This window comes from Tachypleus tridentatus, chromosome 7, assembly GCF_004210375.1.
Source record: "Tachypleus tridentatus isolate NWPU-2018 chromosome 7, ASM421037v1, whole genome shotgun sequence".
Lineage (NCBI taxonomy): Eukaryota > Metazoa > Arthropoda > Merostomata > Xiphosura > Limulidae > Tachypleus > Tachypleus tridentatus.
The window spans coordinates 92,805,217-92,832,789 of record NC_134831.1 but is presented as its reverse complement, the minus strand read 5'-3'; the positions used below and the strand labels follow the sequence as shown (position 1 = coordinate 92,832,789).

Below are 27,573 nucleotides of genomic sequence, written 5' to 3'. Positions count from 1 at the left end.
CTAGGCCTACACCACATTTTTTGAATGGTTGTCGTTATTAAAGCCACACGTCGAATATCATTCTATTGTAGCCACCAGAAGAAATAATACCATTCTATTCAATTAAGGTTAATAAGACACAAAGCTGTTCACTGAGAAGACACCTATCACATCAGTTGGTGTAAACCTGGAAGAAGTTGCTGAAAATTACTTCGTTTGTTTTGTCGAATTTATCGTAAAATTGCTCGAGGTTCATTTGTATTGGTTGTTTATAAACTAGTTGTGATAAACCAGAGAGAACGCAGGTAATCAACACCGCACACCTCTGACTCGTGTGCTGTTCTTTACCAAGGAAAAGAGGATTGATCGTACATTAATGACGCCCCTACAGCTGAAAGGGCGAACATGTTCTATGAGTGGGTTTGAGTTCGCGATCCGGAGAGCTGCAGGTTAATTGTGACTTATTTAGACAGCTAATATAACTGTTTACACACCTAAAGACATTTAAAACACGTTACTTATCGACTTCAGGAGGTTTTATGAACTAAATCTCTTTCTTGGGTTTGACCTTTAATAGTATTTTTAAGGATTTTCTCGGGTCTTCATAACTCTGACCGCTGTGGTTTATTGTTTAAACCCGTAGAAAATGGGTGCTACATTATAGTTTACACCTTACAACGTTCGGTGGGAATAGAAGAAGGGGTGTTGTATTGATAGTTTACGTCTTACCACGTTCGTTGGAGTCAAGAGAGAGGGTGCTACACTGTAGTTGACGCTCTAGCATGTTTGGTTAGTTTCTGTTAGATTCAGAGATTGTTATAAATACCTTTTAGCTACTTTTCTCTTTACGACGGGTTGTGTTATTCTTTTTGTTTAGTTTGTTGGTTACACCCCTAAAACCATGCCGTAAATACCGTGAATACCCACATCTATCCCATACTCTGTATACTAGTATGTATACTATTACTGTACTTTGTTTTACTGTACATGTAATTTTATTATATAAAGTTGTGTCATTACTTTGCTTTTTTTTTTTCAAACAGACCAAGATATCTTGGTGTAACACAAAGTGCCTTCAAGAAAACGTAGCACAAATACTGTGCTTAAATATGATAGAATATATGTGTTAGGCATGACAACTAATGCTAATGTTTTGTGGGTCGCCCGTTTAATATATTTATTAGAAGTATCCATAGAGACAGTTCCTTTAGTTCTGATGAATATCTAAGAGGTAGACGGTTCATTAGCTTAGCAACGAGCAGACATACACTAGCTAGGCATTAAGACAGCAACAAATTTTATAGCATTCAACTAAATATTGCTATTTTGTCCGCTAGATGTCACTTGTGAATTTAAAATCTGGAACATTTTAGGCCTAATAAGAATTTCGTTAATTACACTTCAAAGTTTAAATGTTATATTAGTTTTTCGTAGTAAAACGTGTGTACCATTGATAAGTGTTAGAAACAGATGTTAAATGTTGGTCCCTTGGATAAAACTATGTTAGAGAAAAGGTTTTACACGCTTATATATAAGATTGAATATATTGTAATGGCCGCAAACACCGTCGACAATGAAGATGTTCACCTCACGACCCAAGACAGAGTGACTAAAGGCACTTACCATGGTCTGAATGTAAGTCTTAAAAATAGTTACTGTTAATTGTTATTTTGAAGGTTTCTAACAAGTATTTTGGTAGAAGTAATTACATAATTAGTGTTAAACAGTAAAAGACAACATGTTTGACACAAACACGTAACGTGGAGTTTATTGGTGCTAAACACCAAAAACAATGTTTGACATGTAAACAATGGTGTTTATTGGTGCTAAACATTAAAATACGAAATGTATGACACGTAAACATTTAAGATGGTGTTTCTTGCACTTAGCTCTAAAAATAAAACTTTTAAAATAAAAATAAAATCAAATTTTATCGTTTTGTCTCTTGTGTTCCCAAAATTTACAGTTGTTTTATAAATGTGTGATATTATATAGTGAAAATATTTTGTTTTCCTTAACTCTGTAACAATGTTCACTAAGAACTGTTACAACCTTTGTAATCACTTGATTTGTTCTTGTGGAGATTGAAGACGCTTGTCTTAATAAAATAGAATTCTACTTTCTAGTACATTCATTACTGAAAATACTGAGTAAGGAACAAATTGTTCAGTAACTGTTATAAATAATTTAAATAATGAAATATTATAGTATGGTTTTTGTTTTTTTAAAGGCATGTGACTTTGTAGATTTTACAGTTTTGTTCTCCGAGGGCTTTTCATTTCAACCCATGTTTGATTCTTAGAAACTTGATGAAGGTTCAAACGTTAACTGTTCGAATAAATCTTCATTAGACGCCACGTGTCTCCCAACATGCAGGGATTACTTTGTTGCTATGGCAACAACTATACTGGTAACACGTTTTTGTTTTATCACATTTTTCCTGTTTCAGCTATCACATCCAAGGCACGTGCATATTGTGCTCCTTTTTAACCAGTTAGTTTCGGAACGTGCGTTTTTAACAACACCAAATCTTGATTAATTTAGACCTTTCAAACTAACAACACTTTTACCAGTTTATAAATTGGGTTGTACAGACTCTATATTCATGTTGAGTTTTTCAAAGAACGTCAAATCTGTACGAAGTTAACAACTATATACAGTATCAATATATGTTCCTTAAGTAACATGCATCCAGTTCTTCCTTTACTCCTACTTTCATTAAGAGTAATTGTTACAATATTTAATGTATATGTATTTTTATTAGAGACATTATTTTGTGTTGTTAACTAAACGTATGGGTTCCGGAATAACCTAACTCTTCTAATCTGACTCGACCCGTTACAATATTATTGGGATTATGGCCGAAAGTATCACTAAGAGAATGATATATTTAATTAGTTATACTGGTTACCAGATTGTATCTTATTTTTAATTTTAGTTCGTGGCTTGAAAGTTCATATTCGATACACTTTGGAGATTAAGAAACGTAATCACTATTCATTGTAAACCAATTTCTAGTGATTCATTATACAATATTTAATTTATTATTGTTTTCAAAAGATGAAACCTCACTATTTAAGTGATTGCAAAACGAAAACGCTCCAAAACTGCCTGTCCTATTTCATCACCATTTCTTCCCTATCAAAGACACCCAGAAGACGAATAAAATCGGTCAGTGCGTGCAAAACCTTCCTTCACTCCCCCTCCATCTCTCGGCTTCAAATGGCAATTATTAGTCTACCTCCCCATCAATAAGAAACATTGGTAGATATTTTGAATTTGGGCCATGTAAAAGTATTTAGTTATGTTTGTCGATACTTGGAGATTTGTTCTTCCATTACTGTGTTGATTAGTTTTAGAATGAAGACACACTGAGCCATCTACTGTGTCCCGTGCAGATGTGTAGGTTTGTGATTAACAAACAAAATCAAAAGTATTCGTACATGTGTCCCTGTTAGTCTTCAACTTACCAATTTGTTTACGTACCGTCCACCACTGGTGGGTATACATCACGTTGAATTGTTTCATGCTGCTGCAACAGTTGGTGTAAAGAACTGATAAACAAAATGTTTAAATGTCAGCATACATAAGAAACTCCAATAATTAACAGAGAAATTAAGTGCAGTATTGGGAGAATTTTGGATTATTGGGGTTAATTGAATTATTATTACTATTTAGGATTATTACCGTTGTCTCGCGTATCTCGAGAACTAACAGACCGATGTGCAAGAAAACTTTGTATAAGGTGAGAAGTCAGCTTGGGACAGACTTCCCCAAATTTGGTCCGAATCTAAATATTGATCCGGATTCTGGATCAAGAGGAGGTAGGGCAAATTCGCGTTTTTATGTTAATTCTGTAAAGTGTGATCGTGTTTGTATCAAATTAAAATTGTCTCTTTTCATCATGAAAATGGACCGGATTGTCGATCATTTTTGTATCCGAGAAGATTTTTTTTTTTTTCCAAGGTGTAGTTGACTTTATTCAATATAAACACTCGAAAAGGAAGAACAGGGTCGATTTATGTAATTCCTCTAACTGATGCTCTTATTGGCGGAATTTTAGATTACCAGGACTGACTACAATATTAATGTTGAATATGTTGAATTAGCAGATGCTAATATAGTATTAATAGTTAGTGGGATGATTTAACACATTTTAAATTTTTTTTAAGTTAAAGTAACGTATAGTTTTAGATTGCTGCGAGTTCTTAAATTAAACTAACGTATAGTTTTAGATTGCTGCGAGTCCTGAAGTTAAACTAACGTATAGTTTTAGATTGATGCGAGTTCTGACGTTAAACTAACGTATAGTTTTAGATTGCTGCGAGTCCTGAAGTTAAACTAACGTATAGTTTTAGATTGCTGCGAGTTCTGAAGTTAAACTAACGTATACTTTTAGATTGCTGCGAGTTCTGAAGTTAAACTAACGTATAGTTTTAGATTGCTGCGAGTTCTTAAATTAAACTAACGTATAGTTTTAGATTGCTGCGAGTTCTGAAGTTAAACTAACGTATAGTTTTAGATTGTTGCGAGTTCTGAAGTTAAACTAACGTATAGCTTTAGATTGTTGCGAGTTCTGAAGTTAAACTTACGTATAGCTTTAAATTGCTGCGAGTTCTGAAGTTAAACTAACGTGTAGTTTTAGATTGCTGTGAGTTCTTAAATTAAACTAACGTATAGTTTTAGATTGCTGCGAGTTCTGAAGTTTAACGTATAGTTTTAGATTCCTGCGAGGTCTAAAGTTAAACTAACGTATAGTTTTAGATTGCTGCGAGGTCTGAAGTTAAACTAACGCATAGTTTTAGATTGCTGTGAGGTCTGAAGTTAAACTAACGTATAATTTAGATTGATGCGAGTTTTGATGTTAAACTAACGTATAGTTTTAGATTGCTGTGAGGTCTGAAGTTAAACTAACGTATAATTTAGATTGATGCGAGTTCTGAAGTTAAACTAACGTTTAGTTTTAAATTGTTGCGAGTTCTGAAGTTAAACTAACGTATAGTTTTAGATTGTTGCCAGTTCTGAAGTTAAACTAACGTATAGCTTTAGATTGTTGCGAGTTCTGAAGTTAAACTTACGTATAGCTTTAAATTGCTGCGAGTTCTGAAGTTAAACTAACGTGTAGTTTTAGATTGCTGTGAGTTCCTAAATTAAACTAACGTATAGTTTTAGATTGCTGCAAATTCTCAAGTTTAACGTATAGTTTTAGATTGCTGCGAGTTCTGAAGTTTAACGTATAGTTTTAGATTCCTGCGAGGTCTAAAGTTAAACTAACGTATAGTTTTAGATTGCTGCGAGGTCTGAAGTTAAACTAACGTATAATTTAGATTGCTGCGAGTTCTGAAGTTAAACTAACGTATAGTTTTAGATTGCTGCCAGTTCTTCGGTGGGTTATTGGTAAGCTTCGACCTTTGTCCGTAAAATTTGAGTTCGATCCTATCGGTGGGCAAAGTGCTAATTGTGCAGTTTGTACTTAACAACAAACGAAGAAGATTTCAAAAGCTTTAACCCTTTTCAATTGATATCAATTTAGAATATATCAGTATATTTGGCAAAATCACTTTTTACCACGATTTTTACAATATTATGGTGTGTATCTTAATTTTGGTTGTTATTAAGAAGTTAGATATCAAACAAATATTGTCAGCGTCAGGCCTATGCTATAACTCTCTTCTAATCGTCTTGATTTCTCATGAAAAAATGAAACACAACACGAATTTTTATAAACTGTCTTAAAGAGATTACAAAAAAAAAAGGTTTTATTTTCTTGGCGATGTTTTTTGTTCAGTTGAGATGACATTAAATATATAAGCTTCCATTTTGGTTTACTTCTGGCAAACTGCCAAGATGAAGACCAATAAGTTTGTCTTGTTTCCACAGAAGACTCAAACCCAGTTAATTTGTTGGACAAAAATCTCATGACAGTGTGGATCTTTCTTAACTAGAAACCACACTTTGTTTCGGTGGTTTTATGAAGTTAGATAAAAATAAAAACTCTGTTGGCAGCAGACTTGTGTTACAGTTCTGTTGTTACTTCTCTACTCTTGTTGAAATATCAAACGTGAATTGTTTGTGGAAAGTAAAGCCTGGATGACTGTTCAACAGTGCAGAAGAAGGTAATGGTTCCTCCATTAACACACCCGATTTTCCCAGTAATAATAGTGTTAACTGTCTGAAGGTACAGAGAACGGATGGGTCGAACCAGGGTTGTGAGTTTTTTTGATTGCAAGAAAACATATTAACCAATCACAGTCTTACAAACATAATTTTTGTTCCTTACTGGTTTGGCAGTTAGAGCAAGCAACGCACGCACGCACGCGCGCGCGGAGATAATGAAACTGTATACAGACTAAATATAAAACATAAAATTATTTTGTTTATAACACAATCCAAGAGTGACGATATTTACCTCTAGCGACCTCTACATTTTAATAATATTAATGAGGTGTTACCGTAACTTTTTCAAACATGTTTCTCATCCTTTATTTTACATTTCATATATTATGGTGTTACTATAAATGCGAAACCAATAAAGGGCCATTTGTAGAACTATATACTCTCGTTACGGATATCTTCGGTACAGTTTAAGAACCATGTAGGATTGTTATGAATACCTTCGGTGGCCCTTTCAGCTGTGGGCGCGTTATAATGTGATGTTCAATCCCACTATTTGTTGGTAAAAGAGTAGCCCAAAAGTTGGCGGTGGGTGGTGATAACTAGCTGCCTTCCCTTTAGTCTTACACTGCTAAATTAGGGAAGGCTAGTGCAGATAGCCCTCGTGTAGCTTTACGCGAAATTCAAAAACAAAGAAACAATACCTTCGATCCAGTTGAAAAACCGTATAGTATCGTTATGGAGACCTTCGGTAAAATGTACATTATTGCAATGAAGTTGAATGTATCTTGTCATAACGAAGAAAGACTTTCAAGTTGATGACTTGGTGACATGCGGCTCAAATCACTGGATGTTTTCATGAGAAAGATGAAGAAACTGAATGTACATCAGTTCCAGCCGATAATACATCTGTAATCGGCTTTTTATAAATAATGAAAGTGTTGCAAGTTTCTTTAATCTTGTTGTTGTTTCTGTTGAGAAACTTTTACAGTTAAGAAATTTGGCTCTCAACTAAAGTATTTCCAAAATAATTACTGGCGTGTTAACCTATACGTTCTTTAATAAAGGGGTCAGTAGTGCACTTTCTGTAGGTAACCCCAAATCTCGTGGATTTTACCGGCGTTGATGTAGAAGCAGGGATTTGGAGCTCTGATTTGCATCTATTCATTGGAATGGTCATGTGGGTAACTCTGTGGGGAACAGTTTATCAGTTCTGGCGGGTTTTTTGAGCAGCTAGCTAGTTTCTTGGTAGTGATAAAAATAAAAGAGTTAAGAGTGAGAAAGAAGTCGGAGGTGTATCTGATACATCCAGGTCCAACAAAATCTGATACAGTGAAATACTGCCCGTACAGTTTTGTCTATGGACTTCCTTCTTCCATACCAGACATTGTATACTCTCGTTCTCTTACTTTATCGCTACTTGTGTTCTATAGCAGCTTGTTCATCCAAAAAAAATGGTTTCCCAGAGAGACAGCAGTTATTTTACGGACTTACAGTGCTAACATCCAGGGTTGGAATCCTCGCAGTGGACACATCAGATACCCCAACGTCGCTCTGATCTAAAATCAAACAACAGGTTTAACCTTTCAAAGAAAATACACGAAAAACGTCATTTTATTCTATCCGAGGTTTCAATAGTGATAACTAGCTGTCTTCCCTATAGTTTTCACTGTTAAATTTGAGGCACAGCGCAGACAGTCCTCGTGTAGCTTTGCGCGAAATTCAAAACAAATTAAACCTAGTTTTGTGTAACGAACTGTATATAGTTTGTGTCTGTTCTCGTATTAATTATCTAATTTGTTAGTACGTGATGCAATTCAAATTTTGGTGTCGTACCTATAGAAGATGTTTCGAACAATACTTACTTGAAAACATTGATAACTGAATTTTAATAATCGAGACTGATGTTCCTGAAACAATAGAGCTACCACACGTTGTCATGGAGACAGCATGGCATCAGGAATGCATTGTGTCTGTTAATACAATTTGACGCAGTAAGTTTAAGTATTGCATCTAAATTCCGCTAGGTTTGCGAACGGTTTGTAAGCGGTATATTTTATATAATGGTTGGATGGTTGTGTAAAGAACGAGTTTTTTCTGAAGTTAACTTGAAATATTGTTATTGGATACAAGCATTTACGTCATTGCCCAGAATGGAAACCCCTTGTTTCCTTTTATGGCGCGACAGTTGAATTATTAAAGACGTTTTTATCGCCAAGTTGCTATGGACAAATTCTTGGCAGAGCTAAAGACGAACAAGGTTTATTTTTCTATGTACCCGTTTTTCAGTGAACATTTATCGATTTTCGATGTTTAATGGATATTGTCTTTTCTCGACGCTCCTTTAGATACATCTGTTATATTCAGTTTTAATGACCTTATTTTACGAAATTTTACACTGTTCGTCAAGACGTTTACATTAATTATTAAATAAATTAGATTATTATAGTAATTTTAAACTGAAATATGATATAGAAAGAGTACATACTTTGCTTAGTTTTTTTTTTATATGTAGCTTTGGAAAACGTACAGTAGGTGGCGTACATCAAGCAGACGAGTATGGTCCTTTGGAATCGCCAGAAATGCTTGTGGTAAGCCCAAATTTTTATGATGTTATAATAGTGCATATTCGATTCTTGTTGTATCATAGCTATCGAAATATCAGTTTTCGACTCTCTTAAATCTAAGTTATTAAATAAATAAATAAGAACTTTATAAGCTAAAACAGTGTTACAATAATTGTTTTTAATTCAGGGGGGTAGTAAACTTTGAAGGGGCAGACAGAAATGTTTTGAGGGTTTCAAAGTTATATTTGTTAAAACCATACCATATGAATTGGTTATGATTATCTTAGGAGTTTCATTTGACTAAGTTTAATAGTCTTAAACATTTACTAAATGGGGGCGCTGCGGTAAAAAGGTTTGGAGGCACTGAGCTCGAACGTCGAACAAATTCAGTATAATCCAATATAAAACACAATTGATGTCTTACAAGAAATTGAATAAATATATTTTATTTTCGTTCAAACACTTGAATATAAAATAACAATGCAGAATATGTTGTCTTATTAGCCATATTTCCGCTTGAATTTAGTTTTTTTCTCTTGATTAATAGGAAACAGTTTCGTATCAAATTTCGTTCTGTTCATTATGAAAATTATTATTTTAGAAGTTCTGTTCATTATGGATATTATTATTATTGTAGCAGTTTTTATCATTATTGCAAAATAGAAATAATCTACGGTGAAAGACTGTTTATTTATGTAAAGCTACACAATGGGCTATTGACAAACTGCAAATAGCGGGTATCGAAACCCATTGTTTAGCGTAATAAGGGCACTGACTTACCGCTGAACCTCTTCGAGGGGAGGTGGGTACAAGTCTAACGAGCTACGAAATTGTGAAAGGCTTAAGAAACTTCCAGCAACAAACATTACCAGTGGATTTTTATGTTTGTTTTTGTGTTGTTTTTTTTCAAAAGCATAAAACGGGTCTACATTACGTAAACAAGGTTTTCAGAATTAAACAACGCCAGCAGTCGCGAGCTTTTGTATCGGAACTAATGACATTCTAAAAAAGACATTCAAAACGAACGCCCGTGTAGCTCTTAGTGAGTTGTAGCCGACACACTCGTTGCCTGGCAACCGTCAGTAGGAAGTTCATCTTGACAACAGTAACGCGTTAGCATCAAGAGAATCATGAACTCACTCTCTACGGCTACGTGTTTAGACTTTCTATAAGATACTGATGTTAGAATCCAACACTATTTATTTAACATACATTTGTGAACGAATCGAAACTAGAGATAAAAACTTTCAATTTATTAGGAAGCTACTAAACCCAGTTCCAGTTCCCACCCTTCCGGGTCCGTCTGAACATTCACACTTCCTTCTTTGTGTTGAATTTCTTGCAAAGTTATACGAGGGCTGTCTACGCGAGCCGTCACTAAGGGACTGGAAAAAGAGAGCAACTAGTCACCACTACCCACCGCCAACTCTTGGGCTACTCTTTTACCAACAAATAATGGAATCGATCGTGGCTTTATAATACCTTCACAGCTGAAAGGGCGAGCACATATGATGTAACAGGGATTCGAACCCATGACCCTCAGATTCTGAGTCAAGCTCTCTAACCGGACCTTTCAGTTCTTTGTATCATCGAATATCCTAACACTGAAGATCCGTCTATGTACAATATTAAATTAAAACTAACTCGTAATTATCACTTCTCTGACCCACATGATGTCATTGTTATTACTCGTCATTTTTTTGGGACCGTCCATATAATTAAAGCTGTATTTTTATGTACTTGTATTCTTTTAATAATTCACACTAAGATATATCCGGGTGTGCTTTTTGCACTGGGTTCGAGACGTGAAGTCACTGAATGCATTTAGCGGCGGACGCGCTCTGAAAGTAACCGTAAGTTTCGTCATTCTCTTCAAAGACTCTTGTAACCACAAGTGTTGTTGTGTCACTATTTTCCCTCCAAACTGTTGTTTAAAATCAGATACCTGGATCTAGAAATCTCTGATCTACCCGTTTAGAAAGGTACTTTTCGAGTTTAAAAATTCCCCATTGAAACAAAGACCAGTGTTTACTGCAATTTTCCGGCATGGTCAAGCGTGTTAAGGCGTGCGACCCCTAATCTGAGGGTCGTGGGTTCGCATCCCCGTCGCGCCAAACATGCTCGCCCTTTCAGCCGTGGGGGCGTTATAACGTACGGTCAATCCCACTATTCGTTGGTAAAAGAGTAGCCTAAAAGTTGGCGGTGGGTGGTGATGACTAGTCTTACGCTGCTAAATTGGGGACGGTTACCATAGTTAAAATTTTCATTTTCACTACAGAATATAGGAGATAAATACCTGTAATCTAATACACTTTCTTCATAAGTATTTTTCGTTTTAAACTTTAAACTATCAACATTTCTATCCTTTAAACCGAAAAGGTTAGGGGTGATGTGTTGGGTTACAGCACTTTTCCATCTATCCATCAGCATGCATATACTTTCCCCTTAATAATCTCAGCTTCAAACAGAATATTTTGTAACTTGACAAAAATTACTTCCTTGTGAATGGAAAGATCTACTGATTTGAAGGTTAAAAGGTCATGAGGAAAGGTCAACATTAAAAAATTGTAAATTTGGTTTTTGTGTAAAATCTAGTATAACCACAGAGTGAATATACAAAATAAAATCTACCACCAGGTGGATGATTCATTCTACTGATGTCTCTTCTTAATTTTCTAGAAAACTTAATACAGTTTATAAATCGAAACTGAAAACAGGTTAATGAAGTTTAACCAAAAATAAATACACGTTGTGCTGCCTGAAATTTAATTTGTATTTCTTTGTTTATTTATGTGAGGTTTAGAAATACTACCATTAGAGATGTAATACGACATTCCTACGTTTGTCTCTTATCTTAATTTATTAGGCGATTTTCAAATTGCTTGTGCAATAACATTATACACAAAAGACATATATTTGTTTATTTTTATTATCAAATACGTATTTTTTCTAGTTAAAAAGTTACTGTAATACAGAAAAGAGTAATTTGGAAGAACTTGGTTATAATATTAATCTAATTTTGCAAATTAAAAGGTGGAAGAACCTTCCTACAATTATCATGTTGTTCGTTCTTTGTTACAACGGTAACTCAGCCAATAACATGGGATCATTTTTTTTTTGTTATTATGGTACCCAAGCTAATAACGGGGGATCATTTCTTTGTTACTACGGGGTGCGGCATGGCCAAGCGTGTTAAGGCGTGCAACTTGTAATCTGAGGGTCGCGGGTTCGCATCCCCGTCGCGCCATCCATGCTCGCCCCTTTCAGCCGTGGGGGTGTTATAATGTGACGGTCAATCCCACTGTTCGTTGGCAAAAGAGTAGCCCAAGAGTTGGCGGTGGGTGGTGACGACTAGCTGCCTTCCCTCTAGTCTTACACTGCTAAATTAGGGACGGCTAGCACAGATAGCCCTCAAGTAGCTTTGTGCGAAATTCTTCAAAAACAAACAAACAAACTTGTTACTACGGTAACCAAGACAGTAATATAGGACCACTTATTTGTTGCTAAAGTAACTAAGCCATTAACGTGAGAGTAATAATTATGTCTATATGCTTTTGGCAATCTTTATATGTCACTCATTTCTATTGTGAACTTCAACACTTACATAGATACCTTCCATACATCATGTACACGTATCTTTGATGGTCAGTCTTTAGTTGACGTAGGTGTTACGTGTAATGAAATAACTTGTGTTGATGTAAGTGATGTACATGGGCGTAATACATTCACTTGTGTATGTTGCTAAAAGTGGGCATGGAGAAGTTTTGTGTGTTATTATACGTGGATGTGTTGTGGCTTGTGTGTTACTGTAAGCTGATGTAATGGTAAGTGTGTGAGTGTAATTACACGTGTGAAGTTGGCTGTTACTGCTAACATAAGGCAAGCCGGTCTGATGAATGAAGGATGCTATCGGCAGTTGGGTTCGTTTCATAACTTTCAAGTAACAGAACTCAGATGTAGCTAAATACCGAACTGTGACGTAATTAGCTGAAAGTGGAGTCAAAACAAGAACTGGTTACATGGCCGTTTCTCACAATAAATAACTACACTTCATGTATCACTGTACAGACTCTGTTTGAATCACTTGATCAAGACCCTTAGAGGAAGTTAGGAGGCGTGTATAATAACCATTACCCAAACAGTTCCGGTAAATAAAGGAAGACAGATACAACAACTTCCTGAGCCTTGATATATGGCCATTCTCATACGGGTCAGTAAAATTATACAGTAATCTAATATTCTGATATAAATAACACGGTACCTTATACATGTACAGATTACAGAAATACTTTGCCATATCACGAACCCGCAATGATTAGAATAACGATATAAAATATAATGAATACAAATCTTTAAAAACATGTTGAAAAGAGAAAAACAAATGATCGTAGAATTTGGGTTTTTAAAAGCACTGGTGGTTAGTTATTACACTTATCTGTATAGTTTCATACAGTGTCATGATCCTCGATGTGTTGAGATTGACGATTTAAAATTTCCAAGATTCTGATATCTCCCTTGTACTCAACGGTATTAGAAAAAACAAGAGTATGGATCAACTTGGGGCACCAGGACCATCCAGAAAGGACGCACAACAACTCGTATCTATAGAGTTGCGTCTTTAAGTGCGCACTTCTGTCTCAGCCAATGAGTGATGCTATGTCGACATGGAGTATGACGTCCAAAATGGGCAATAAGGCGATAAACCAAAGTACACATGAGCAGCAGCAGTGTTGCGGTGCAGAGAATACATTAGTTAGCCCAATGTGCTCAGCTCGTAAAACAAACAATTTTATTTACTTATGTTCATTCTCTACAGGAAATCGAACCCCGGATTTTAGCGTTTAAGTCCGGAGACTCGCTGCTGTTCCACAGGGAGGATATAATTAAGATATTCAAAATACTTAAGACAGTTTTTATTTCTAATAGTTTCGTTTCGAGTTCACTTACCGATAAACATGTACATTGTAATAAAATAGTAATTATCTCTGCCCAAAAGATAGACTACGTGTTTCCTCCAGTGTTCAGTGTCAGCAGATCCAACTGTTCCTCACTTACAAGGTACTGTTCTTTAACAGCTTGTAAAAAAAAAATGTTCTTAATGTTTCTACCTGCACTTTGTTGTTTCCGCTACGAAACGTCCAGCCTGTTTACTAGAGAAGCAGGACTGAAACATTATTCACGATCTGGGTGGGCGACCTTCGCTCGGACCACCAGCAACTTGTGTTTTTTACGTTTTAGCATTCTTCCACTCTACCTCCACAAGGACTAATTTTTTGCTTCTGTTTTGGTTGTGGGGGCACAGAAAACCTAGTGATCATATCAGAATAATGCAGAACGTACTCAACTGCTTCTGATGTTCCAGAGATGAAACCAGGATCAGTTAATTTATAAACGTAATCTTAACATTAAGATCACATATTCGTAACCGCGAACTCGCTAGACCGAGCCATTATGGTTGTAGTCACAGTAAACTGAACTCTGAAATAATCCCCCCCACTCTTGGTTTGTAGTAGGTCTGAAACTGGCATTCATCCGCCAACCATTTTGTGAGATCACACTTCCTAGAGAAAACCTGAAAATAAATCGTATATTTCTGTATGTGTTGTAGTCGTATATACGATTCCTAGCTTATTTTTATTACTGACTTTAATTATGTATTATAATTTAAGTTCATTACATTATCCTTTATCTCACAAGCAACACATTACAATTTTCAGTGATGTCGAGAAACCCACTTGTTGAGAAATTTATATGCAAAAACGGCTCGTTTGGGTTGAGAAAATATTTACATAGAAGAGCGAACAACGTTTCGACCTTCTTCGGTCATCGTCAGGTTCACAAAGAAAGAGGTAACTGACCGGAAGCTGACCACATGTTTGAAAGGGGTTGTGTAACTGTGTGTCGAAATGTAGAGGGCGGTGTTAGATGTTTGAATATATAATTTTATTTATTTTATTATATTAATATAGGTATAAAGGCGTTCCTTTATATTGGTTTATTTTGGGCTTAAGTTGTTGTATAAGTAAGGCTTCTTTAATTTTGCGTTTGTTTATGTTTGTTTCTTTATTTAGTATTTGAGTGTTTTCTATGGTTATATTGTGTTTATTTGACTTGCAGTGTTCGAAAACGTGTGAAGGTGACTTTTTATGTTCTTTGAATCTGGTTTCCATTTTTCTACTTGTTTCTCCAATATAGAAGTCGTGGCAGTTATCACATTGTATTTTATATATAATGTTGGTGTGGTGTTTGTCAGTGTAGTTTTTACATAGTACAGACCTCAGTTTTGTGCCTGGTTTTTGAATAAATTTGGTATTAACTGGAATGTCATATTTTGTTACTAATTTTTGCCAAATGTTGGTTATTTGTTTGCTGATGTCAGGAATATATGGTATACAGCAGTATATGGTTTCGTGGTTTTTTGATTCGTGAGCTGTATTTACTTTAGTTGGTGGTTGATTTTGCTTTTAGTCTAGGTGTGTGCGTATAATGTTTTGTACGGTTTGTAGAGGAAACTTATTGATGTTGATGAAGTATTGTTTTATTTTGTCTAATTCATCGTTAATTTTATCTGGTGAGCATAGTTTTATGGCTGTGTTTATTTGGTTTCTTAGTATGTTGAGTTTTTGTTTTGTTTCATGTGCTGAGTCCCAAGGAATGTATAGTCCAGTATGGGTGATTTTCGGTGGATTTCTGTTTTAAATTGTGTATCGGTTCTTGTAATTTTGAGGTTAAGAAATGATATTTGATTGCTTTCTTTCTGTTCACATGTGAAGTTAATGTTGGGATGTATAAAGTTAATGTGATTGAAAAAATTAAGTATGTGTTCTGTAGATTTGAATCCCGCAACCGTGTCATCTACATATCTGTACCAGTATAGTGGTAGATGTATTGCTGTGTTAATTGCTTGTGTTTCAACTTGTGTCATAAAAAAGAGACATTAATTCCATTAAAAACCTAAAACAAGACAAAAACATAAAAATTCTAAAAGCAGATAAAGGTAACGCTATAGTCATAATGAACATGAATGAATACATCCAAAAAATGAATAACATCTTATCAGACACGAACAAATTTAAACCAACACACACAAATCCAACAAAGACAGACGAGACGCAACTGAACAAATTACTACTACAAATGAAAAAAGCCAACACAATTTCACAAACACTTTATTCCTACCTACGTAAAACCGACTCACGCACACCGCAAATATACGGCATCCCCAAACCTCATAAACCAGATTGTCCATTACGACCAATAATGTCCACATATGAATCGTTTAATTACAATCTTGGTAAATACATAGCATGGGCATTCTCCAAATATGTAACATCAGCCAGTTCATTCATCAAAGACTTTTATAATTTCAAGTCTAATCTAAATCAACTTAATCATAAAGCCTTAATGGCCAGTTTCGATGTTATATCCCTCTTTACAGAAGTTCCAACCACTGAAGCCTGCAAGATAGCCTTAGAACTCTATATCCGAGACCCTAACCCAACTATAGAAATTCCCAGTAACCAGTTAGCAACCCTCATAGAATTCACCACGATAAAGACAAACTTCATGTTCAACAACCAAAACTATATACAAACAAATGGCCTAAGCATGGGCAACCCAGTATCACCAGTTCTAGCTAATACTTTTATGACACAAGTTGAAACACAAGCAATTAACACAGCATTACATCCACCACTATACTGGTACAGATATGTAGATGACATGGTTGCGGGATTCAAATCTACAGAACACATACTTAATTTTTTCAATCACATTAACTTTATACATCCCAACATTAACTTCACATGTGAACAGAAAGAAAGCAATCAAATATCATTTCTTAACCTCAAAATTACAAGAACCGATACACAATTTAAAACAGAAATCCACCGAAAAATCACCCATACTGGACTATACATTCCTTGGGACTCAGCACATGAAACAAAACAAAAACTCAACATACTAAGAAACCAAATAAACACAGCCATAAAACTATGCTCACCAGATAAAATTAACGATGAATTAGACAAAATAAAACAATACTTCATCAACATCAATAAGTTTCCTCCACAAACCGTAGAAAACATTATACGCACACACCTAGACAAAAAGCAAAATCAACCACCAACTAAAGTAAATACAGCTCACGAATCAAAAAACCACGAAACCATATACTGCTGTATACCATATATTCCTGACATCAGCAAACAAATAACCAACATTTGGCAAAAATTAGTAACAAAATATGACATTCCAGTTAATACCAAATTTATTCAAAAACCAGGCACAAAACTGAGGTCTGTACTATGTAAAACTACACTGACAAACACCACACCAACATTATTTATAAAATACAATGTGATAACTGCCACGACTTCTATATTGAGAAACAAGTAGAAAATGGAAACCAGATTCAAAGAACATAAAAAGTCACCTTCACACGTTTTCGAACACTGCAAATCAAATAAACACAACATAACCATAGAAAACAGTCGAATACTAAATAAAGAAACAAACATAAACAAACGCAAAATTAAAGAAGCCTTACTTATACAACAACTTAAGCCCAAAATAAACCAATATAAAGGAACGCCTTTATACCTATATTAATATAATAAAATAAATAAAATTATATATTCAAACATCTAACACCGCCCTCTACATTTCGACACACAGTTACACAACCCCTTTCAAACATGTGGTCAGCTTCCGGTCAGTTACCTCTTTCTTTGTGAACCTGACGATGACCGAAGAAGGTCGAAACGTTGTTCGCTCTTCTATGTAAATATTTTCTCAACCCAAACGAGCCGTTTTTGCAAATAAACATTACAATTTTAATCATGACATTGTACGTGGTGAGAGCAACTGTAAGTAGCTATGTTCTGAAGCCCACTGTTTCCTAGCAACTGTAAGTAGCCATGTTCTGAAGCCCACTGTTTACTAGCAACTGCAAGTAGCCATTTTCTGAAGCCCACTGTTTCCTAGCAACTGTATAATCATAATAACACAATTAAAGAATAGTATTTACATAGTGTACTACAGACATACTGGATATAAGGCTGGGAAATAACAATGACCATATTAACACAGTGACATTCTTGTTAATAATGTTATACAATGGACACCTCAACACAGTGACATTCTTGTTAATAATGTTATACAATGAACATTTTAACACAGTGACATTCTTGTTGTTAATGTTATACAATGGACACCTAAACACAGTGGCATTCTTGTTAATAATGTTATACAATGGACACCTCAACACAGTGACATTCTTGTTAATAATGTTATACAATGAACATTTTAACACAGTGACATTCTTGTTGTTAATGTTATACAATGGACACTTCAACACAGTGGCATTCTTGTTGTTAATGTTATACAATGGACACTTCAACACAGTGACATTCTTGTTGTTAATGTTATACAATGGATACTTCAACACAGTGACATTCTTGTTAATAATGTTATACAATGGACACCTCAACACAGTGACATTCTTGTTGTTAATGTTATACAATGGACACTTCAACACAGTGACATTCTTGTTAATAATGTTATACAATGAACTTTTTAACACAGTGACATTCTTGTTAATAATGTTATAGAATGAACATTTTAACACAGTGATATTGTTAATAATGTTATACAATGAACATTTTAACACAGTGACATTCTTGTTAATAATGTTATACAATGAACTTTTTAACACAGTGACATTCTTGTTAATAATGTTATAAAATGAACATTTTAACACAGTGACATTGTTAATAATGTTATACAATGAACATTTTAACACAGTGATATTCTTGTTAATAATGTTATACAATGAACATTTTAACACAGTGATATTCTTGTTAATAATGTTATACAATGAACATTTTAACACAGTGACATTCTTGTTAATAATGTTACGCAATGGACATCTCAACACAGTGACATTCTTGTTAATAATTGACACCTCAACACAGTGACATTCTTGTTAATAATGTTATACAATGAACATTTTATCACAGTGACATTCTTATTAATAATGTTATACAATGAACATTTTATCACAGTGACATTCTTGTTAATAATGTTATGCAACGTAAACTTTAACATTTAGTTTAATGTAAAGTAAACCTCAGTTATTACGTTATGATATTATAAGTTTAGGGCCCCTGGGCTCACAGACATTTTGAGGGCTTTCAGAATATCTATATCTATTTCTGAGCACAGATCTCTCCTTACCCTGCTAGGCTACATAAATTATTGTACATTTTCAGTTACAGTGGATTTAATAATTTCACTCCTGACTTTAATTACTTTATGACCAGTGGATTTGCGCAAAAATATACTCACTTGTGAAAAGAGATTGCCCCTCTTCTCCCGCCAATTTGAACAGACTCAACTTCTGGTGATTTAATTAATTAATTTTTAGATGATTGATTGTAGGTGGCGCTGCTGTAATCTTTTCACACTTGCCCATTTTGGTAATGACGCGGTCACATGACAAATCCTTGTTCTAGTGGTAAAGACACAACGCTACACCACATACAAGCGTGGTAAAAAAGTGCGAACTTTTAATCCACGAATATACAGATCGGTGCACCGCCATTCAGTGGCACAGCGGCATGTCTGCGGATTCACACTGCTAGAAATCGGATTTCGATGGGCAGAGCTCATATAGCCAATTGTGTGGTTTTGTGCTTAATTTCAAGCGAACAAAGCCGCCCACATGAACTGGACAACAGTACATAGTGAAGAATGATATACATTTGGGAAAGCGACATAAATTGCTTTCAAAACATATCCATTTCAATCGTCGTATATCTGGCGCAACTAGAGAATGGAACAAGTAGTTATTACGTATGTAGACAGTGGTGTTTGTGAAGTCTTCTTTCTGTTACACTGGACGATTGATGGACGACAAGTTTAGCAAAGTTGTGTCTTCTTGTTTCATTCCCTGCTGCCCTCCTCGGCGGGCTCAGCGAGAAGTCCGAGGAATTATTCTACTAAATTCAAGAGAGGGGTGCTTTGGGCACAGCATAGGTAGCCCATTGTGTAGTTATGCATTCGATTGCCAAAGAGGGGTGCTTTGGGCACAGCAAAGGTAGCCCATTGTGTAGTTATTCATTCGATTGCCAATGAACAAACAAAAATTTATTATTTTTCAAGAGAGGGGTGCTTTGGGCACAGCATGTAGCCCATTGTGTAGTTATTCATTCGATTGCCAATGAACAAACAAAAATTTCTTATTTATGCAACCTTAAATGATCGATGGGGGGTCGAAACGAAGGAGAGAATGAATATATTTGTTCATTGAGCGACTCAGCACAAAACAAGGGATGGTTCAGATAAACGAAAACAAGACGCATCATTACCCACGTGTTTATCTAGTAGTATTTAGTATAATGACCCGTCTCTACCGTTTAGCTTTAGGATAGGTCAGAGACGTAAAACTGTTCATGGAAACGATTCAAGTCTCAGTGTCTGGGCGTAAAGGTTTAAATCACAATAAAACAAAGACAAAAAAATTAACTTATTATGCAAAGGTTATCATGGATATATTAAAATGTTTGTGTGTGTGGGAGATAAAAAACCTTTAGTATTTGTATCGAGTAAAATAATTTGTGAAAAAAAAAAACAGTTTGAAAACACTGAATTTTGTAAAGTATTGTAACGTAGGTAGTTAACCTGTCTGTGACCGAAGTGTTATTGTCATTATTTATGTGAGTATGTGAGAGTAAAGCTGTCCTTTGATAAGCAGGAAATGAGTGGTCAACAAAAGAAACAACCAACCCACACACAGTGACTTTTCTCCGGCGTCGAATATAAATACAGTGAAGAAATACCGTTGTTAATACATTCCCGTAGTCGCCGTTTGGAGGCGCATTTAACAACAATATATGAAGTAAAGCTGTATTGGCGCGTTTTAGCTCGTCATGGCGTTCTCAGTGGTGAGGAACGGTTGAATGCATGAGAGAGAAGTGGTTGTTGCCTGTATAGGGATGTCTGTTTTAAATCGTATTAGTAATACGTATTTCCTGTTAAGAAGTAGTAATTTATTATACAGATACATATAAAACGTATTTGATTTAAAATGTACTCCACCCCACACCCTTATTAAACTGATATAAGATGTCGCGTGAGACAGATGTAGCCTTCCGTACTTACGTCGACTTAAGCGATTCTTCTAAGCCTTAAATAACAACAAAGTGAAAGGACAAGGAACTCTTATTGATTTGGATATCACTATATATTACGTATCGGAGCAAAAATATATTTCTCACCTGGATCACTGTGGAAAGAACTGCTTATTTCAGTTATCGAGTGTGCGCGTTTTAACATTTCTGCTTTCTGTCAAGTTGCTGATTTGAGTATAGACGTCAACCGGGGAGAGGCGCCATCTACCGCAGCTCTTTTTTTTTATGTTCACAAATATTTATGACATTCGAATCTCTTTGGCTGGAAAGGATGCATTTGTGTAGAGATGCGATACCTGGCACAGAAGGGTGTTAAAAATAAATGAAGTTTGCGAGTTTTAAAGGAGTTACGAACTTCAAGTAAGTAAATACGTGACGTGAAAACTGTTTCTTAGTTACGTAGATGCTGTTGGTGCTTCTGCTATAAAATCAATTAAGAAAGTCTGGTTTGTTTAAGATAAGTTCACGACCGTTACGCATGTAACACGAAACGGTTTTTCTTCTGTTTTTTTAAGTGTCGTACAACTACCATTTGGTTGTTGTTTTTAGTGAGCTTTCTATGCTCGGGCTACCGCGAATAATCAAACCCCGGATTTTATTTGGAACTTTGTAAGTCCGGAATGTGACCACTGACTCTTCGGAAACTTTCATTTGAAAGAAAATTTAAAATTCAGTAAATAACCGATCGGTACTTTATGAAGCTGTAAGGGTGATAACTAATATATTCGTGACCGAGGTGTTAAATTACTGGGTAGTTAATTTTAGTTTTAATGATTTATGTAAGACAGCCATCAGGCTTCGTGACAATAATTTAACTGGGGCAATCATTTTTTTTTTTAAGTTATGAGGTAGAAGCGAGTGTTTTTTTGTGGTTTTTTTTTTGGGGGGGAAATAGTTTTACTATTTGTTTGTTTTGACGTAAAAAGTCACAAGTACAAAGTAAATGAAGGTCTTAATACAGAAGCCGAAAAGTCCGTTCATTTCATTCTAACAGCCATTTGCAGTCCATTAAAGTTCTTACATCTGCTAAGCCAACAAGAAGCTGTGCGATATTGGTTTGTTGATAGTAACTGAAATTGTGTATTAAATTTAAAAATCTACCACGCAAACTTGATCTTACTCTGAATGAATTACTTATACCACAACATTTTGTATTCTCATTAACTGCTTCTAAAACATATGAGTTAAGGTAAAGATGTATAGCAGAATATCAAACACACAATATCTGATATTTCCGGTGCTGACGAGGCCCTTCAGATTGCTTGGCACACAGTAGACATAGTCATATATTTATTTTGCTTTGACCTCTAATCTTTCCATTCCAACTTGGAGGGCGATGGCAAGCCAATTATAATGAATGAGACGGAACTTATATTATGAACTTTCAGGATCAGCTATTTTGGAGTGAAGTATATCGCGTTATTAAAGTACAATTTCTAAAACTAAATTTTGAGTCACATATAAATCAAAATGATACTAAGGATCAATAATACTATTATTTAGGTATTTTAACAGTAGTTTTTGTAATGTACGTTTAAATTAATGTTCTTATGAATGAGTGAGAATATGGGACTGCTCATCGAATAGCGGTAAGCCTTACGTGAAATGGTTAACGCTGAATTGTAAACGCTTTGTCACAGTAATTCAGCCGTATAGCTAATTATTTGAAGAAGACAATATTTCAGTTTTTATACCGACGAAGGACTCGTCTCTGTTTCTTTCAAAAAGCAGATGGAGCCATTAAAATTCTCAAATTTACTATGTTCTTTTCTGCCTAAATATCCACTGAAAGAAACAAAAATGATTGGAGAAATATTGAGTTGATATAACATATAGGATTTAAAATAGAATTAAATATCAGGAAAACTGCTGAAATTTAAAACACCGCGAGGCATCGCCAGGTGGTTAACACACTCGACTCGTAATCCGAGAGTTGCGGGTTCGAATCCCCGTCACGCCAAACATGCTCGCCCTTTCAGCCGTGGGGGTGTTATAATGCGACGGTCAATCCCACTATTCGTTGGTAAAAGAGTAGCCCAAGAGTTGGCGATGGGTCGTGATGACTGGCTGCCTTTCCTCTAGTCTTACACAGCTAAATTAGGAAAGGCTAATACAGATAGCCGTCGTGTAGCTTTGCGCGAAATTCAAAACAAACCAAACCAACACGAACACACACACACACACACACATACATACACAAATATCGTACTAAACAAGGAAGTTGGCCCAGTTTCTAGAAATAATAAATTTCTGCACAAATGTTTTGTAACTGTTTAATATTGAAGGTAGTGTTTTAAAGTGCCTAAACATGTTGATATGTAGTGTCCGACTTAGAGTAAATTTCTGTTTTTAATAACTATTTATTGTGTGAGATTTTTAAATGCATGTTTTACGCAAATGTAGTTTTTAAATTATTTAAAGAAAAATGTTTGTTTAAAGTGTTAACTGTTTCAAACGGTGGCGAAGAGAAACATTGTTCGCGCGCTTTATTCGTTTAAGTCCTCACGATTTCGTTAGACGGTTATTAGAAATAAGCACATTAGTACAAACTTCAGTAATCTCTTCACCATTTTCTGTTCGTATTCGACTTATCAGAGTAGAACGTTTATATAATGTAGTATGTTAGCGAAGAACTTGGATATAGAAAATTTACCTTCTGATTTATTCTTCACTTAAATGGTGCAAAACACTTAATGCTAGGTTGAAGGTGCCTTCTCCAATAAGAATTAGGCCTAGAAGCTTGAGTGACAAAGATTTTAATTTATTTCTCTCTAGCGGTAATCCATTCAAACAACACATTTAACTTACTGTAATTTTGTATACCTGAAATTATATATTTCTTGTTCTCAGTTAAGAATAACTGAAGGAAGTGCTAATTTAAACATTTTATGCGCATTTTGTGGTCTCTGAAGCATTATATCTCTGTGGGGATACAAGAATCGTCGCATTATTAGCTGTTACTTGAGGTCACGACCACTTTTGTTTATACCGTTGTGAGTCCGCAGACTTTCCCCTGTGTCACTAGGGGGCGCGACCATTTAGAAAATGTGATTTCGGGTATCCATATTTCTGGTACTTTGCTTACATCACGGGTTCGAGGTGGACCGACATGTTACTGGTTGGGTTTTGGAGTTTATTGGCGCAAAGCAGCGTAGCTATCTGCGCCAGGTATGTGACGGCATGGCGCCCTTTTAAACATCCGTTTACAAAATACCGATACATATTTTCATTTTACCCGCTCGAGCAATGATCATATTGTAGCACGCGCACTATGAAAACACAAGTAAGGTTGAGAAAAACGTGCTGTATCGATATCTCGCGCACTCTACTGTGGTACGTGTGATATTTACAAAATTGAATAACAATATACAATTTTTCGAAAGCACCAATACGGAATACATCAAATATCGCTGTTGTCACGTGCTAAAGTTCAGCACAAGGTTAACAAGGCCCAATCACAGACATTCCTGTTTCCGGGGCAGTCGTATTGTGTCCTACTTTACGTTTTGTGTGGTGGTAGAAGGAGGGGTCGGGAAGGGCTGCACCAACATGAAACACTTGTTTCCGGGTTTTCATGACCCGCGTAATCGTATTTTTGGTTATCCCGATCGGTATTGGGAATTTCGTGGATTTTCTCTGACCTGCTGCTGATTTTACGTCACTCAAGTTAACCGAACACTGTCACTTTATTTAGTTCTTCCTTACAAATTGGATTTCTGTAACAACTATTTTCAGTTTTATCTTTCTATTCAGATAATTTATTTTAACTCTGCCCTTTTCTACAACATGGTAGCCCTATATAGTAGGACACAACATATAAGTCTCCGATTGTCCAGTGCTTGTTTATTTCTCTACGTAATAGTAACTGGTCATTATTACGGTTCATTTCCACCCCGTTTTTTTTATTTCATCTTTCCCCAGACAACTCCACTTGTTGGTCCAAATAATAAGTACTGAACCTGCCATTACTGTGAAGACGAAAGGGTAAGGTTAGGTCTTGAAAAATCTCACGTTAATTACTGTGAAGACGAAGTGGTAAGGTTAGGTCTTGAAAATCTCACGTTAATTACTGTGAAGATCAGGTAGCAAGGTTGGGTCTTGAAAAATCTCACGTTAGTTACTGTGAAGACGAAGTAGCAAGGTTAGGTCTTGAAAAATCTCACGTTAGTTACTGTGAAGACGAAGTAGCAAGGTTAGGTCTTGAAAAATCTCATGTTAATTACTGTGAAGACGAAGTAGCAAGGTTAGGTCTTGAAAAATCTCACGTTGGTTACTGTGAAGACGAGGTAGCAAAGTTAGGTCTTGAAAAATCACACGTTAATTACTGTGAAGACGAAGTAGCAAGGTTAGGTCTTGAAAAATCTCACGTTAATTACTGTTAAGACGAGGTAGCAAGGTTAGGTCTTGAAAAATCTCACGTTAATTACTGTGAAGACGAAGTAGCAAGGTTAGGTCTTGAAAAATCTCACGTTAATTACTGTTAAGACGAGGTAGCAAGGTTAGGTCTTGAAAAATCTCGCGCTAATTACTGTGAAGACGAAGTGGTAAGGTTAGGTCTTGAAATATCTCGCGCTAATTACTGTGAAAACGAAGTGGTAAGGTTAGGTCTTGAAAAATCTCACGTTAATTACTGTGAAGGCTACATAAGCAAGTTAATATACTCATCTTTGTTTTTATAGTTTTTATTTTTACTATTCATTTTTTATCATTTTTTTCCCCAGAGTACATTATTAAGAAGCATGTTACGACCTTATTGCTTGGAAATGTAGCAACAAAATTTTATGAATTGTTCTCGAATATTTTTATAGTAGTGACATTGAATATGTCATGGCAAGAAATAAACATGAACTCGTCCACTGCAGATTATATAAATAAGGGCTACCCTTATTTGTGTGAATAGGGGGATTTAATAGAACAACCGCGACTACAACAGTAGTAACGTTTGTTATGTCGACGACCAGCGAACCATAAAATATTGGATGTTCAATCTGAGCACACTGTTTAATAGTCCACGCTCCATCTTGTTTTATGCCTAAACATCTCAGAAGTAGAAACGAAGAAATGACAGCGAAAAACACGAGCCATGTTTAACATTACAACAAAGTAGTTTGTAGGTATCTGTTCTTCACTCTGTTAATTACGAAAGTTCCTTACAAAGTGAGTTTGTATCTGGTTTATACACCTTAATAATCCAACTGACGGCTGGAGTTTGTGTCCAGTTTATACACGTGAATAATCCCACTGACGGCTGGCTGGAGTTTGTGTCCAGCTTATACACGTGAATAATCCCACTGACGGCTGGCTGGAGTTTGTGTCCAGTTTATACACGTAAATAATCCCACTGATGGCTGGCTGGAGTTTGTGTCCAGTTTATACACGTGAATAATCCCACTGATGGCTGGCTGGAGTTTACGTTTAGTTTATACACGTAAATAATCCGACTGATGGCTGGCTGGAGTTTGTGTCCAGCTTATATGGCTTAATAATCCGACTGATGGCTGGCTGGAGTTTGTGTCCAGCTTATGCGCTTTAATAATCCGACTGATGGCTGGCTGGAGTTTGTGTCCAGCTTATACGCCTTAATAATCCGACTGATGGCTGGCTGGAGTTTGTGTCCAGCTTATACGCCTTAATAATCCGACTGATGGCTGGCTGGAGTTTGCTCTGGAACCAGAAATCTTAACAACAAATGTGTGTATTTGTTCCGAACCCTTTCTAAAGCATGAAAACATTTTTCAGCTGTCACTTTCGATATAATTTAACTTTGGTCATCATACTCTAGTCACATATAAACTAATTCTGCAGTAATATCATAACACATGAATTTTTAATAGTTGTTTTTCAAGGTTTTCTTTAGTTTATCATTATAGAACCAGTAATTTTCTGTACTTTTTATTTTTTTTTCCGTTTTTTCTATATAGGCTACAAGATGACGCATCTTATTTCTATAACACTGAGTAAGCGAAATCAATTTCCTTAGGCTCTTTTTAATATTGACTTATGATTTGCCACTGCCAAGCGAGAAGCCATTGCATGAGCCTGAAATGTTTCATTCCATTTAAAATGCTGTGACACTGGCGGGTTAGTGGTCGACAGTTGGCCAGAATATGTACAGAATATGTACATTGGCCAGAGATGCCAACCATTACGATTTGAGCGTACTAATTACGATTTTGGTGTATACATTACGACTATACGCTCATACAGACAAATATTACGACTTATTGCAACTCCCAACTTATTATATATTATATAGGTCCATACAATAAAGTGATAAATTGTTCCCCCAGGGCTTGAAAGGGTGAAAAGAAAATTTCTAGTGAGATACAAATAAATTTTGATAATAAATAAAAGACATAGACCAAATGGCTACTTGCGACAATCATGTTTGTGCTTGAAATAATAAAAAATATTTGTATTTCCGACGTCTACCAATAGTTTGAGTGTGGTGCTTCTCCATACTGGGTACGTGGGGGAATCCATAGTTACGTCATCAGTGCTTGTCAGCGAGTTAGTAGGGCTGTGACGATTATACGATTAACCGGTTACGGATTTCCTAACCGGTTAATGTAAGATTTTTTTAGAGAAAAATAAACGAGGGAAAACAACACGATTATCGACATGTAACTATTCCATTATTTGACCTTGACATCGGTATGTTTTCCTATCGCGATTTTACGAACTGCTTGCCTTTTTGTTTGGTTTAATTTTCGTTGTTGTTG

The 27,573-nt window shown here is 35.6% G+C and overlaps 1 protein-coding gene and 1 long non-coding RNA gene across 5 annotated transcripts in view; one reads left to right on the top strand and one right to left on the bottom strand.

Annotated features, from left to right (window-relative positions):
* The window catches only part of LOC143256199 (rap guanine nucleotide exchange factor 2-like), a 99,928-nt gene that overhangs the window by 27,138 nt on the left and 45,217 nt on the right, over window positions 1–27,573 (top strand). For 3 of the 4 annotated variants that reach the window (XM_076513070.1, XM_076513069.1, XM_076513071.1), the window contains exon 2: window positions 8,609–8,684. In XM_076513070.1, coding sequence (XP_076369185.1) covers window positions 8,609–8,684 — 76 coding nt within the window. Of the gene's footprint in view, window positions 1–8,608; window positions 8,685–21,076; window positions 21,212–27,573 lie in introns of those variants that run through there. The other variant, XM_076513072.1, reaches the window with a different exon arrangement.
* On the bottom strand, window positions 13,436–21,043 carry LOC143256201 (uncharacterized). Its single transcript, XR_013031209.1, has 2 exons — window positions 20,939–21,043; window positions 13,436–14,232 (listed from the first exon to the last, which is right to left on the bottom strand). It is a non-coding gene; the product is annotated as an uncharacterized LOC143256201 (long non-coding RNA).